Consider the following 12,696-nt stretch of genomic DNA (forward strand, 5'->3'; position numbering starts at 1 on the left):
GCATCTGGTGAGGATGCCACCTGGTCTTCCAGACACATTCAACTGGGCTGAGCCCGCATGAAATACCCAGAACATGCTGGAGAAATTATATATATCCTATGTGGCTTGGGAACACCTAGGAATCGCCCAGTTAGAGGACTTTTAGGATAGGAAACGTGGGAGGAATACACATTTTATTTGCACGTGACATTTAATTTTAAGTGTTCTTATGGATCCAGAAATGCTTTATTGTTGTGGTTTGATTCATTAAGTTGAGCACTTTGTAATTTGGCTTAGAGACGGTGGCACTAAAAAAAACACAGGTGGCAGAGCTGAAGATGTTGAGATTCTCTTTGGGAGTGACGAGAATGGCCAAGATTAGGAATGAACGTATCAGAGGGACAGCTTGGAGACAAAGTCAGAGAGGTGATCTTGAGATGGCTTGGACATCTGCAGGAGGGACCCAGCGTATACAGGGAAAAGGATGCCGAGGATGGAGCCACCAGGCAGAAGGAGAAGAGGGAGACCAAAGGAGGTTTATGGATGTGCTGAGGGAGGACATGCAAGTGGTTGGTGTGACAAAGGAAGATTCAGAGGACAGGGTGAGATGGAAACGATCCACCTGCTGTGGCGACCCCTAACGGGAACAGCCGAAAGAAAAAGAAGACATCTGAAGTTACATGAGGAAGGACATCCAGTAAAACTTGAGCCAAATCAATGTGCAGATCTGCTGTGGTGAGTCAGTGAAATGGGAGCAGGAAGCAAACCTATGGGGAAAGTATGACGTTTCAATCAGGTACTTCCAGAATTATGCTCCAAGAACAAATGCAAACACACACCCACACACTCACACACCCCATGGCAAAACACTGCCAGCAGACCTTAAAATTACAGCTTCCAAGTGTCAGAACAAAATGAATACAAATATTAAAATCAAACATTTATTGTTCATAAGTAACATTTACACTTCTTACAAGGAGAAACCACCATTATGTTTACTAAAATATATTAATAGATCTGAGTTTAGAAAGACACTGCACATGGATCAGAGGACAGAACACAAAGTAATGCAGCTTAAAATCCTGTATGAAAAACTCCCAGAGGCAAAGAGGAATTTATCACCTTCATATTATACAATAACCAGGAAACATTTGGTAATTAAGGACACATGTAGCCAATACCTGTGTAAGCATCACGTCTATATGCACTTTGACTGATTTCCACTTCTATTATAAATTATACTTGGTGCAGCCTGCACACTCCTATGCAGTCTTTACATACAGTCTTAGAAAGCACATTTCAAGGTCTCAAACTACTTTGTAGTGACCGCCACCCACCCAAAAAAGAAACTGTGCTTGATCCATTATGAAGGCAAAGAAGCCAGAGGTATGTCAGCATCACAAATGTACAGAATACATTCCCCCACTTTTATTCAGCAATCAAAACAAGTAGTGTTCTTTAAGAAAAAGGTGATGTGCTTCAAACTGTGTGCAAAAATGTCTTCACCATGAAAAACCAACTACATACATATACCAAGACATGTTTTTGATTCCTGTTAACGTAGTAATGGGGAGGGGGGATAAAAGCAGTAATGCTGCATTTCCCAAACAGACTTACATTAGTTTCGTTTTTTATTGTGAATGTCAAATAATGAAAAAAGTGAGTTTAGTGACGAGTGTTAAACATTTAAAATTAAACTGTAAGGACACAGTGCATCCCTCAAAAGGCATCAAGGTAAAAGTCAGGTTTCTGATCTGTTTTGGCAAAAAGAAGAAAAACAGGAGTGAGATTCAGAACATAGGATTGTCAGCAACATGCAACTTAAAAGAAGCACCTATTCACAAAAAGGCAATCAGAGAAATTCAAGGAAACATCCCATCATGAAGCTTTCCGGGCTCCTCATCTGCTCAGGCATTTACTTAAACTGAAACACAGACAAGAGAGACACACAAGAATTACTAAAAAGTTTAATTTTATTCACTTCTTTTCACATTTTTTCTTTAGTACTTACCAAATTTTTGGGTGGCATGTTGGGTTTCTGCGCTAGTGCAGGTTTCCTCATGATAGCAGGTTTGTTGGGTTTAGGTGACATGTTTCCAGGGTAGACTGGAGCGGCACCGTCACCATTATTCTGGGAAACCTGATCCAGTGGAACTCCAGCTAAGTTGTAGTGCTTTTTCCTCAGCTCACCCAAACGGAGACGCTCGTTTTCTAGCTGAGACTCCAGTTCCAGCACCTTCACCTACGTGTAAATAAATAAGGTGGTTATCTTCTGTCAAACTGGTTCCTGAGGAATTCAGGTAATGCGCCATGTCCCTCATTGTGATCCCAGAGAAGACTGTCCCATCTGCATTTTGACTGAACAGAAGAATATTCTAGTTCAATAAGTTATATTCAAATTAGCTTTTATACTGTATATCAACATGAGAATAGTCTATACTAATGCGTTCACATCTGCGGCAGAAAAACCATTACAGCAGTCATAGCAGAATTCCTGTCGTCTGCAGGTGACGATGTGAGGCGCGGCCATCTTTCAATGCCAGTGACAGACAATTCACTTAACTGAAAGATACAACCGAGGTTCATCTTTCTGCACAGTGTTATATTAAAACAGGAAGCCCCGGCTCTGATGGCAGCTTAAAGACAAAAAAAAATGAACTTGGGTTATCAATTAATTGTTTTTCTGTAATATCACAAATTACTGATGTTTACCTGATTGGCCAGGGGGTGGTGGCCAAGTGCTTAGTGCACTTTGTTTCAGTGCGGAAGGCTCCCGGTTCAATCCCCACCCCTGCCCCATTTCTCCATGTAATGCAGAGTTGCAACAGGAAGGGCATCCGGCATAAAACTTGTGCCAAATCAACATGCAGGTCCACCTTGGATCTGCTGTGGTTACCCCAAGTAAAAACAAGGGAGCAGTGAAGGGACTTACTATTCATGTTTATCTGATTAAAATCAGGGGACTTCCTGCACTTAAATAATCAATCTCTTGCTGTCTCTTTTTCTTCCTTGTTAATGATAAAACAACACCTGGTTTGTCCTTGTCGCTGTGATAAGTGGCAAAAGTTGAACATTTTTAACTTTTGACAGAAAGTGTATATTGCAATGTGTAGCTGCTGTACATGTGGCCAGAGGTGGTGGAATATGTCTGTCAGTTTTTATTTGAAAACAATGTAACATCTGGATTACCATCTGCCGCTTACAGCCGACATGTGAATGCACTATTATAGTTGCACTGAGCAAAATCAGTTGCTGCAGCATCTCAGTGAGAAAAGCCTGACATTCATGGATTCCGCTATGTTTAATTTCTTGGTCAGAGGCATTTTTAGCCTGTAAATGTGACTTTGGGAAGTATTTCTGACAAGTTACTGTCAAGCATCATCTTGGGGACATTCAATAATAATAATAAATTTTATTTATATTGCACATTACATTTAAATAAATCTCAAAGTGCTACAGTCAGTTAAAAAATAGCTATGTGGTAAGAGTGTGGGTTCATAGAAATCACACTCACTAAATGTACATGTACATTCGGAGAATATGAACAAGGCAACAGAAAAGCACAGAGGGGGGGAGTTGCTTTAACACTGCACAGAACACCATGAAGCCACTAAATATTTGTACAGAAAATAGTTGTTGGCTGTTATATTAATATGAAAAGTGTCAACACTTTTTAAATAAGTTACAGGAATTAGTCTAAAACAGAACATCACATACCTGCAGTGTTACACAATAACTCAACACCTTTGTCGACTACTTGCCTGTGACTCCATTTCCTCCTTTTTCAGCTTGATGAGTGACAGGCCGGAGAAGTCCATGGTATCTGCAAAAACATACAGACAGGGAAGAATATTTAGGCTGCTATATTTAGTATTGTTGACTACACAGACCCTGTTGTGCCAACCTTTTTCTTCCAGGTTCTCCTGACCCGTCTTGGTTGAGGCCACTACTTTAGCTGCCATTTCATTAACATGGCGAGAAGCTTGCTGCAGAACTGACAACTTCTTACTGTTGCGTTCTGCCTTAACCTAAGCACACAAGAATATTCATGTCAGACCACATTAAAGTAACAAAGTCAATCATAGGAACCAATTATTTTACAGTTATGTTGCAGTTATCTTTGAAATGAGAAGTCCTGTATGTCTGATGACCACCTTTGAGGCAGCGACCAGCTGTGCCGTGCTTGCAGCAATCTCATGGGAGCAGACAATCAGCTCCTCGTATTTTCCTGTGTGCAGCACCACCTTGTCAGCAGACTCCCTGTGAAAGCAGGCAAGCACATCAAGGCCAATGCTTACATTTATTTGATTATTTCTTTAACAGGAAATTGGAATATAGGCCTCATGAGTAGGAACTGATGAATACATTTTTGAGAAAACTGTCCAGTCCTGGAAATTGTCTCTACCGATACTTGGCCTTGTATCATCAAAATACTGAACATTTTCAAAGTACAAAAACTATTTATCTCTGATACCTAGTAGTGAATGTATTCTAGCAACAGAACTTAATGTACAGAGTTCCTTGACAGCTGATGTGATAGTTCGTCAGAAAGTTTTGTGCATGTTCAGAACTTTGAGGGGAGTTCAGACAGATTTTTCCTGCTGCTTGGACATTTGTTTGCCATTTTGAGGGTGAAAGAGCGGGACACAGAGAAGACACGCTGTATTTCTGGACATGAACACAGAAGTGACTTCAAGTGTTGACAGAGAAAGTTTGGATGTTCCACTGTTTTCTGTGAGATGCTGACAGGAAATTAATAGATTTTTTATTTTTATCTTAACGAGCAGAAATCACAGACAGAAACAATGGATTATTTAACTGCAGAGTCAACTGGATTTCAACAGGTAGGAACTTTTGAAGCATCCATGAGTACCAGAGTTTTCCATTTTAATATAAACTAAGCAAAATGTTTCAGTGAAATAAATTATTGTCCATGTGGTCAATGTTGAAAAATGACCATGCACGTCATGCCAACCTTTTTTTTTGCTGCACCAGACATCAGTTGACGAATAACACATTTAATAAATGACAGTAGGGGGGAAAAAGGGGGCGAGTTATTCTTTATTTGTGAAGAAAGCCATTTTATTGGAATGGGCAGTCCGACAAACAATATTTGGCTGAGTTGGTGCAAATGCACACCCCACCTCCAGCAGAATTTCAGGCACAATGCCCAGGGCGCTCAGACGTGCAAATACGGTATACACAGATTTCTGACATCACTTAAAATTATAGAAGAAAATCAGATGTTCTTTCAGCTGTTTCAATTCAAACTGATGTGGTTATATTTTTCTTTTTCTTTTTTTGAAACACTCCTGTAATACAACTAACTGACAAAAATTAATTGTTTTGTTGTTGTTTTTCAGCTTCTAAAGTGACTCACAGCAGAAAAGATTAGAGAACCAGTGATTAAAACAAAGCCAATTAAAAGTGATTTGACATGTATATAAAATACTGGAACTGTACAACTGATTGTGTTCTTCCAAATGTTTGTTCACCCCATCAGACTTTCATAATGCCAAATATGTGGGAAAGAAAAATCAGCTTTCACTGGATGTTTACTTCTTTGAGGGGCTATATGTAAAACCAGTTACTCATTACCACATAGGAGTTAGCACTTACACCATCTCTGTGGCACCCCATCCCACGGCCTTGGCGGCAGAGATGAGCCCCTCAGTCCAGCGAGAGTTCCTGGCGTAGAACTCTTTAATGCTGGCTGCACCCTTTACAAGCCAAACAAAGTTGTTATTCTCGCTGCAGAGCTTCTCAGCGATTCTTTTCCTATATGAAATCTTGCTGAACTCTACAATGAACTGAGTTGCTGCTTCTGGATTCAGAATTAGAACAGAGAGCGACTCACCCGCCCGCTCTCGACAATCTCCTTTTGCAATTCTGTAGATGCCACAACCAGCATTCGGATAGCCTGAGGATGAGTGCAGGGCAGGGACAAAGCAGGACACGAGTCTTATGAGCATTACTATAGGAACAGGATATTAGTAAGGTAAAATATTAAAGAACAGAGTGCAGACTCAGCACATTACCTTCATCAGATCAGTGCAGCTGAAAAGGATTCTGTAAGATGAGGCGAAACAGAACAGATAAAAAAAAGTTTCCATAGTAACTTATGAGTGACATTTTGCTTTGTATACTGGATTATGCAGCATGACTAGGGATTGGTATCGAGAACCAGTTCCTTTCGGGAATTGTTAAGAACTGATTCGATCCATCGACATCAATAACTTTTTTACTTGATTCCCTTATCGGCCCTTCAGAGTGGCCGTTGTTTTTGGGGGTGTTTGTCAGGAAAATTATCATTTCTCTACATTGATTACAGACCCTGCAGCGGGTCTGTAATCAACTTTACTGCAGCGCGGCTTTGCTTTGAACCTTGAACCAATCGAAGCAGTGATTCGCAGATTGAAGCAGTGCTTCGATCATTGCTTTGTTGATTTTTTTCTTTCGCTTTCCCCCGCTAAAACCCTAAAGAGCATATGGCTGTGAGTATTATTTACCTTTTTTATGTTAAACCGACCTGTTATGGTCTCCTGAAACAGTTGATAGCTGTATTTTATAACTTAAAAACAGGACCGATGCTAACATGTTAGCATATCTATGGCATTTTCAATGTTTTTCAAAGTTAGCATTAAGCAGTTGCAGCTGTCAAGCATTTGTTGTCGTAAAAGAGTCAAATGTATTACAAATTGTAATATTTTTTAAATTATTTGTTTATATATTAATAACAGCAAACACAACAATAATAGTAATAATAACTAATCTAATGATTATACAACCCCTGGCAAAAATTACGGGATCACCGGCCTCGGAGGATGTTCATTCAGTTGTTTAATTTTGTAGAAAAAAAGCAGATCACAGACATGACACAAAACTAAAGTCATTTCAAATGGCAACTTTCTGGCTTTAAGAAACACTATAAGAAATCAAGAAAAAAAATTGTGGCAGTCAGTAACGGTTACTTTTTTAGACCAAGCAGAGGGAAAAAAAATATGGATTCACTCAATTCTGAGGAATAAATTATAGAATCACCCTGTAAATTTTCATCCCCAAAACTAACACCTGCATCAAATCAGATCTGCTCCTTAGTCTGCATCTAAAAAGGAGTGATCACACCTTGGAGAGCTGTTGCACCAAGTGGACTGACATGAATCATGGCTCCAACACGAGAGATGTCAATTGAAACAAAGGAGAGGATTATCAAACTCTTAAAAGAGGGTAAATCATCACGCAATGTTGCAAAAGATGTTGGTTGTTCACAGTCAGCTGTGTCTAAACTCTGGACCAAATACAAACAACATGGGAAGGTTGTTAAAGGCAAACATACTGGTAGACCAAGGAAGACATCAAAGCGTCAAGACAGAAAACTTAAAGCAATATGTCTCAAAAAGGGAGGAGGAAACTGGAGTCAACGTCTGTGACCTAACTAAGAAACCGCCTAAAGGAAATGGGATTTACATACAGAAAAGCTAACCGAAAGCCATCATTAACACCTAAACAGAAAAAAACAAGGTTACAATGGGCTAAGGAAAAGCAATCGTGGACTGTGGATGAAAGTCATATTCAGTGATGAATCTCAAATCTGCATTGGGCAAGGTGATGATGTTGGAACTTTTGTTTGGTGCCGTTCCAATGAGATTTATAAAGATGAGTGCCTGAAGAGAACATGTAAATTTCCACAGTCATTGATGATATGGGGCTGCATGTCAGGTAAAGGCACTGGGGAGATGGCGGTCATTACATCAACAATAAATGCACAAGTGGACATTTTTCTTATCCCACCAATTGAAAGGATGTTTGGGGATGATGAAATCATTTTTCAAGATGATAATGCATCTTACCTTAGAGCAAAAACTGTGAAAACATTAAGTCCATGCCTCAGAGACTGCAAGCTGTTATAAAAGCCAGAGGTGGTGCAACAAAATACTAGTGATGTGTTGGAGCGTTCTTTTGTTTTTCATGATTCCATAATTTTTTCCTCAGAATTGAGTGATTCCATATTTTTTTTCCCTCTGCTTGGTCTAAAAAAGTAACCGTTACTGACTGCCACAATTTTTTTTTTTTTTTTATTTCTTATAGTGTTTCTTAAAGCCAGAAAGTTGCCATTTGAAATGACTTTAGTTTTGTGTCATGTCTGTGATCTGCTTTATTTCTACAAAACTAAACAACTGAATGAACATCCTCCGAGGCCGGTGATTCCATAATTTTTGCCAGGGGTTGTAAACAATTTTAGAGAAAGAGACAAAAAGAACCTGAATAAAAACAACAGAAAATATAAAACCAACTAACAATGAACATACATAAATAAATACATACATATAGAAATAAATGTTTCCTGTGAACACCTAGTGACTCTTACACCTCCATTTCATCCCTGTCTTTTTTAAGCTTAATGACAATTTGTTTCGGTCAAACCATATTTTCAATGTGTTAATTTCTTCAGTGATTTCCTCCAGAACTATCTGCCAAGTTAGAAAACTACTGCATCCTAGTAAGGGCAGAATACTACTGGAATGAATTTGAATAAGGAAAGCTGTGTTTTGGTTTTTTTTCCCTTCACTAAATGAATGCTGCACTCACTGCAGTTTATTGTCTGGAATAGTCCCAGATTGCATTTCAGAGCTTCTAGAACTCAAACATTTTCATGCATGTGGTGTTGGGGGCAGTGCTTAATTTGTAAAGTGGGAGGTCCCAGAGTGCAGAGGATGGGTGGCTCCGGTGCAGAAAAAAAAAAAAAAAAAAAAAAAAAAAGAAGGGCGGGGGGGCTTGCGAACAACGCTGTGCGCCACACCGAAAATAAACTGGGCATGTATTGTAGGCCTAATAACACTAGTCACACCAAATCCGGATAGAGTACAAATTCCTGTTTAATGATGTACAGTGGTCCCTCGTTTATCGTGGGAGTTACATTCTCCGTGTTCACACCGGGCGCGACGTGAGCGACTGCAGCCACAGGTTGCCATGTAATACCTATGTAAGGACGTGTTTTGGCGCCAAACCGCGCAGCACGACGCGAGTGAAGCAATTTTGAGCGTTTGTGGCGTGATATTGTGTCACGTCACGTCGTGTTGCCCTCCTCCCCAAGTTGAAAAATCTGAACTTTTTCGTCTCGTCGCGCCGTGATGACCAATCAGGGATTGAATATGTAGTGACGTGGAGATGTCTGGAGTTTGACTGAAGATGTAAACATGTCCTGTATCTGGTAGCAGCCTGTGAGCAGGACTTATGTCTCTTTTGTCCTTTATTTCACAATTATGAGAGAGTTTTTGGGGCGAGCAGCAGCACCACAGCAGCGGGAGCGGAGTTTTTATTTTTATTTTACGTGCGCGCGAGGGAATCATCCATGGAGATTATTTTACTTATTAACTACATAGATGTATAATAAAGCAAATGGTGACTGGTTTCTAAAGACAATTATGACAGTTTTTTTGGGGGGGAAAGAGCGAGAAACAGCCTCACAGCAAGCCGCGGAGTTTTTCTTTTTTTTACGTGCGCGCGCGAGCGAATCGTCTGTGTGGAGAATATTTTATTAACTACACAGATTATAATAAAACAAATGGTGACTGGTTTCTAAACACAATTATGACAGAGTTTTTTGGGGGGAGGAGCGAGCTGCAGCAAGCAGCGGAGTTTCTTTCTTTTTTTTTTTTTTTAATTGCTTATATGTGCGCGCGTGAACGGAACAGTTGGTCCTCAAACTGGGTCCCGCAGAGGCGGAAGGACCGCTGAAAGCGGCCGTCATCCAGACGCAGCTCCTGCAGCAAATAATGATACTCTCTGTATTGGGAGCTTTTCACAACAACTCGCTCCGTGTGATCAAGGTCCGTCATGATGACTTGACGGCGAGCGAAATGGAAGCTCCTCCTATTTGATGACACACCGGGGCGAATTTTCGCAGCGAAAGTCCACCCAAGCAGAGCGACACACCGGGCGAAGGAGGCGCGTCCATCGCCACGCGACCCCCGTGAATTTGTAGTGTCTGATCGCGCCCGGTGTGAACGCGGCATTGAGTCCGCAAAGTAGCGCTATTTTCTACACTTATTATAGATACTTTAAGGCTGTAAAACCCCTCACTACACACGTTTCTCAAACAGGCATTAACATTTTCTCACTTTTCTCTCTTGTGTAAACACTCTTTTTTTCTTCTGTGCGAGAAGATTATAAACAGACACACGCAGAACACAATGCGCGGCTCTCCCTTCACTCACTGCCTCCGGGGGTACGGATGCGGGACCCGCACAGAATCCAAGTCCTCTCTCGGTGGCCATGGAGCTCTGCGGCTACGGTCAACATCTGGATCAAAACAGCGAGCGTAGCCTCTGGACCTGTTGCCAGATTTGGCGCAATTCCGCACAGCAGACAGGAGGGCGGTGGTGTGATTGGCAGTGAGAGCAATCGCGGTGATTTTTTAAAAATATTTTGTTAGTCAAGAGAGGTGGCGGATCACGGATCCAGTATAAATAGCTGGTGGAGCCAACGTCAGAGATTCCGGAGCGCGCTTCGGAATCTCTGACTCAAATGCTCTCCCTCAAATTAAGCCCTGGTTGGGGGTAATTTTGCGTTTCAGCTTTTTTTGTTTTTTTACCACTTTCGTCCCTGAATATGTCAATCGTGAGTCACTTTTGTGCGGATTAAAGTCATTAACTGGGACTCCTGTCGTGTTGGGAGAAAGAAAAGAGAATCGTCCTCCGTTCTGTTCACACAGCTTCAAACGCTGCACGGCTCTCTGCCGAGTCAAGTTAGAACAATAGAGTCCAGTCGAATTAATAAATTCAAAGCGAAACGCCGTTTTGTTTATTTTTATTTATGCCCAGAGATCAAGGATACAGTGACCAATTTCATATTTATTTACTTTAAGACTCAATGAAATACATAGAAAACCTGTAAAGCCTACTTTTAGTACAAAATTCACAAGAGGTATCGATAAGGGAATCAATAAGGAATCGGATCAATAAGCAGAATCGATAATGGCATCGATAGATAAAATCTTAATACCCATCCCTAAGCATGACCCAGAAGAATCCTACGCAAGTCCTGAATAGGCCGCCAGCCAATGAGGAGGAATGAAGAATGGGACCCCCCGTTTAAAAAAAAAAAAAAAGAGTGATGCTTTTTGAGAGTGTGCTTTTCTACTAAAATAACTGGTACAGCAACCTTACAGCCAAAATATCAAAGTCAAAGACCACAGCAATTAAACACACTGGTTTAATTAAGCCCTCAGGACTACGACAGCCATTTAAATAATAAAATACTCAAAAACAACCAACCTTTCATTGACTTCCAGCTTAATGCCCGTTGTGTCCTTCCTTGCCTGATTCATCATTTCCTAAATACAGAAAGCAGGACAGTGATTCCTTCCACTTCACAGCATCATCAGACGGCAACACAGGATACATTTGCATATCATGGATTAAACTATTCCCATGAATATAACTTGCATCAATTCTGCGGACTGCCTCCTCGATAGCTGCTGATGTTGCAGCCATTTCCTTATCAACAAGATCTCCCAGCTCTTCCTGACGAACATCCATACCTTTGGGTCGCAGCTCCTGCATATAACATTAGGCACAGTGAAGACAGAATACCTTTAAAAAAATGAAAAGAAGCAATATTTGAGGGGAAAAAAGCTTTTGCAAAAAAATTAATTGGGTAATTATTAAGTTTATTCATTCATTTTCTGCTGCTTATTGAGGTCTGGGTGGTGGTGGAAGCAGACCAAGCAGCTCAGCCTACACTGCCTTATCCTCACACTCTCCCTGGGAGGGATCCTGAGGCGTCCTCAAGCCAGTTGGTAAACAATTCCTCTGGCATGCCCTTAGTTTTCCTCTGGGGCCTCCTCCCAGTTTGACATGCCTGGAAGACCTCCCTTGGGAGGAAACCAGGTGGCATACTCAAATACCTAAACCACTCCAGCTAGCTCCTTTCAATGTCAAGAAGCAGCGGATCTATTCAGTCCCTCCCAGATAATTTGAGCTTCTCTGCCCTTGAGATGGAAAGATCTTATCTTATATTTCCATTGTCTATCTGTGGCCTTGTTCTTTTGGCCATTATCCAAATTTCATGACCATAGGTGAGGACAGGAACATAAATCGACTGGTAAACAGAGACCCTTGCCTTCTGACTCAGCTCTTTCTTCACCATGACTGTCCAGTACAGCGTCTGCAGACATTAGACAATGCCCCAGTCAGTCTGCTGATCCCATGCTACATCTTACCCCGACTAATGAACAATACCCCCAAAATAATGGAACTCCACTTGGGGCAAAAATTCTCCCTTGATCCAGGGGGATCAATCCACTCTTTTCCAACCATGGTCTCTGATTTGGAGGTGCATCATCTCATTCCCTTCAAATTCTGCCTTAAACCTGCGCATCTGCAAATAGCAGAGATGTAACTCTGAGGTCACCAAACTGGACACACTCCAGTCCCTGACTGCACCTTGAAATCCTATACATGAACTTTGCCAACAGGATTGGTGGCAAGGGGCATCAACACACATCGGGAACAGGTCTGAGCAGCAGAGAATGTGGACACAGTTCCTACTTTGGTCTTCGAGACACTAGTACATTTGTTCTAGTTGTTCTGGTACCCCATTCTCATACCATACCCCATACAGTACACCCTGCAGGACACCTCGAGGTACCCAGTCATACACTTTTTTCAAGTCCACAAAACAAGGTGTTTGCAAAATGTTTTTTTTTTTGTAGCT

The 12,696-nt window shown here is 41.1% G+C and overlaps 1 protein-coding gene across 3 annotated transcripts in view; it reads right to left on the reverse strand.

The window, feature by feature from the left end:
* Positions 1-906: 906 nt before the first annotated feature.
* Positions 907-12,696, reverse strand: part of hip1rb (huntingtin interacting protein 1 related b) — a 115,662-nt gene continuing 103,872 nt past the window's right edge. For all 3 annotated transcript variants that reach the window (XM_034170364.1, XM_034170362.1, XM_034170363.1), the window contains 10 exons: positions 11,427-11,537; positions 11,256-11,314; positions 6,018-6,048; positions 5,837-5,899; positions 5,599-5,699; positions 4,134-4,239; positions 3,884-4,007; positions 3,741-3,802; positions 1,991-2,221; positions 907-1,903 (listed from right to left, as the gene is read on the reverse strand). In XM_034170364.1, the coding sequence (XP_034026255.1) occupies positions 1,895-1,903; positions 1,991-2,221; positions 3,741-3,802; positions 3,884-4,007; positions 4,134-4,239; positions 5,599-5,699; positions 5,837-5,899; positions 6,018-6,048; positions 11,256-11,314; positions 11,427-11,537 (897 nt within the window). In that variant the 3' untranslated portion in view covers positions 907-1,894. The remainder of the gene's footprint in view (positions 1,904-1,990; positions 2,222-3,740; positions 3,803-3,883; positions 4,008-4,133; positions 4,240-5,598; positions 5,700-5,836; positions 5,900-6,017; positions 6,049-11,255; positions 11,315-11,426; positions 11,538-12,696) is intronic.

This window comes from Thalassophryne amazonica, chromosome 5 (genome assembly GCF_902500255.1).
Source record: "Thalassophryne amazonica chromosome 5, fThaAma1.1, whole genome shotgun sequence".
In the NCBI taxonomy this organism is placed as follows: domain Eukaryota; kingdom Metazoa; phylum Chordata; class Actinopteri; order Batrachoidiformes; family Batrachoididae; genus Thalassophryne; species Thalassophryne amazonica.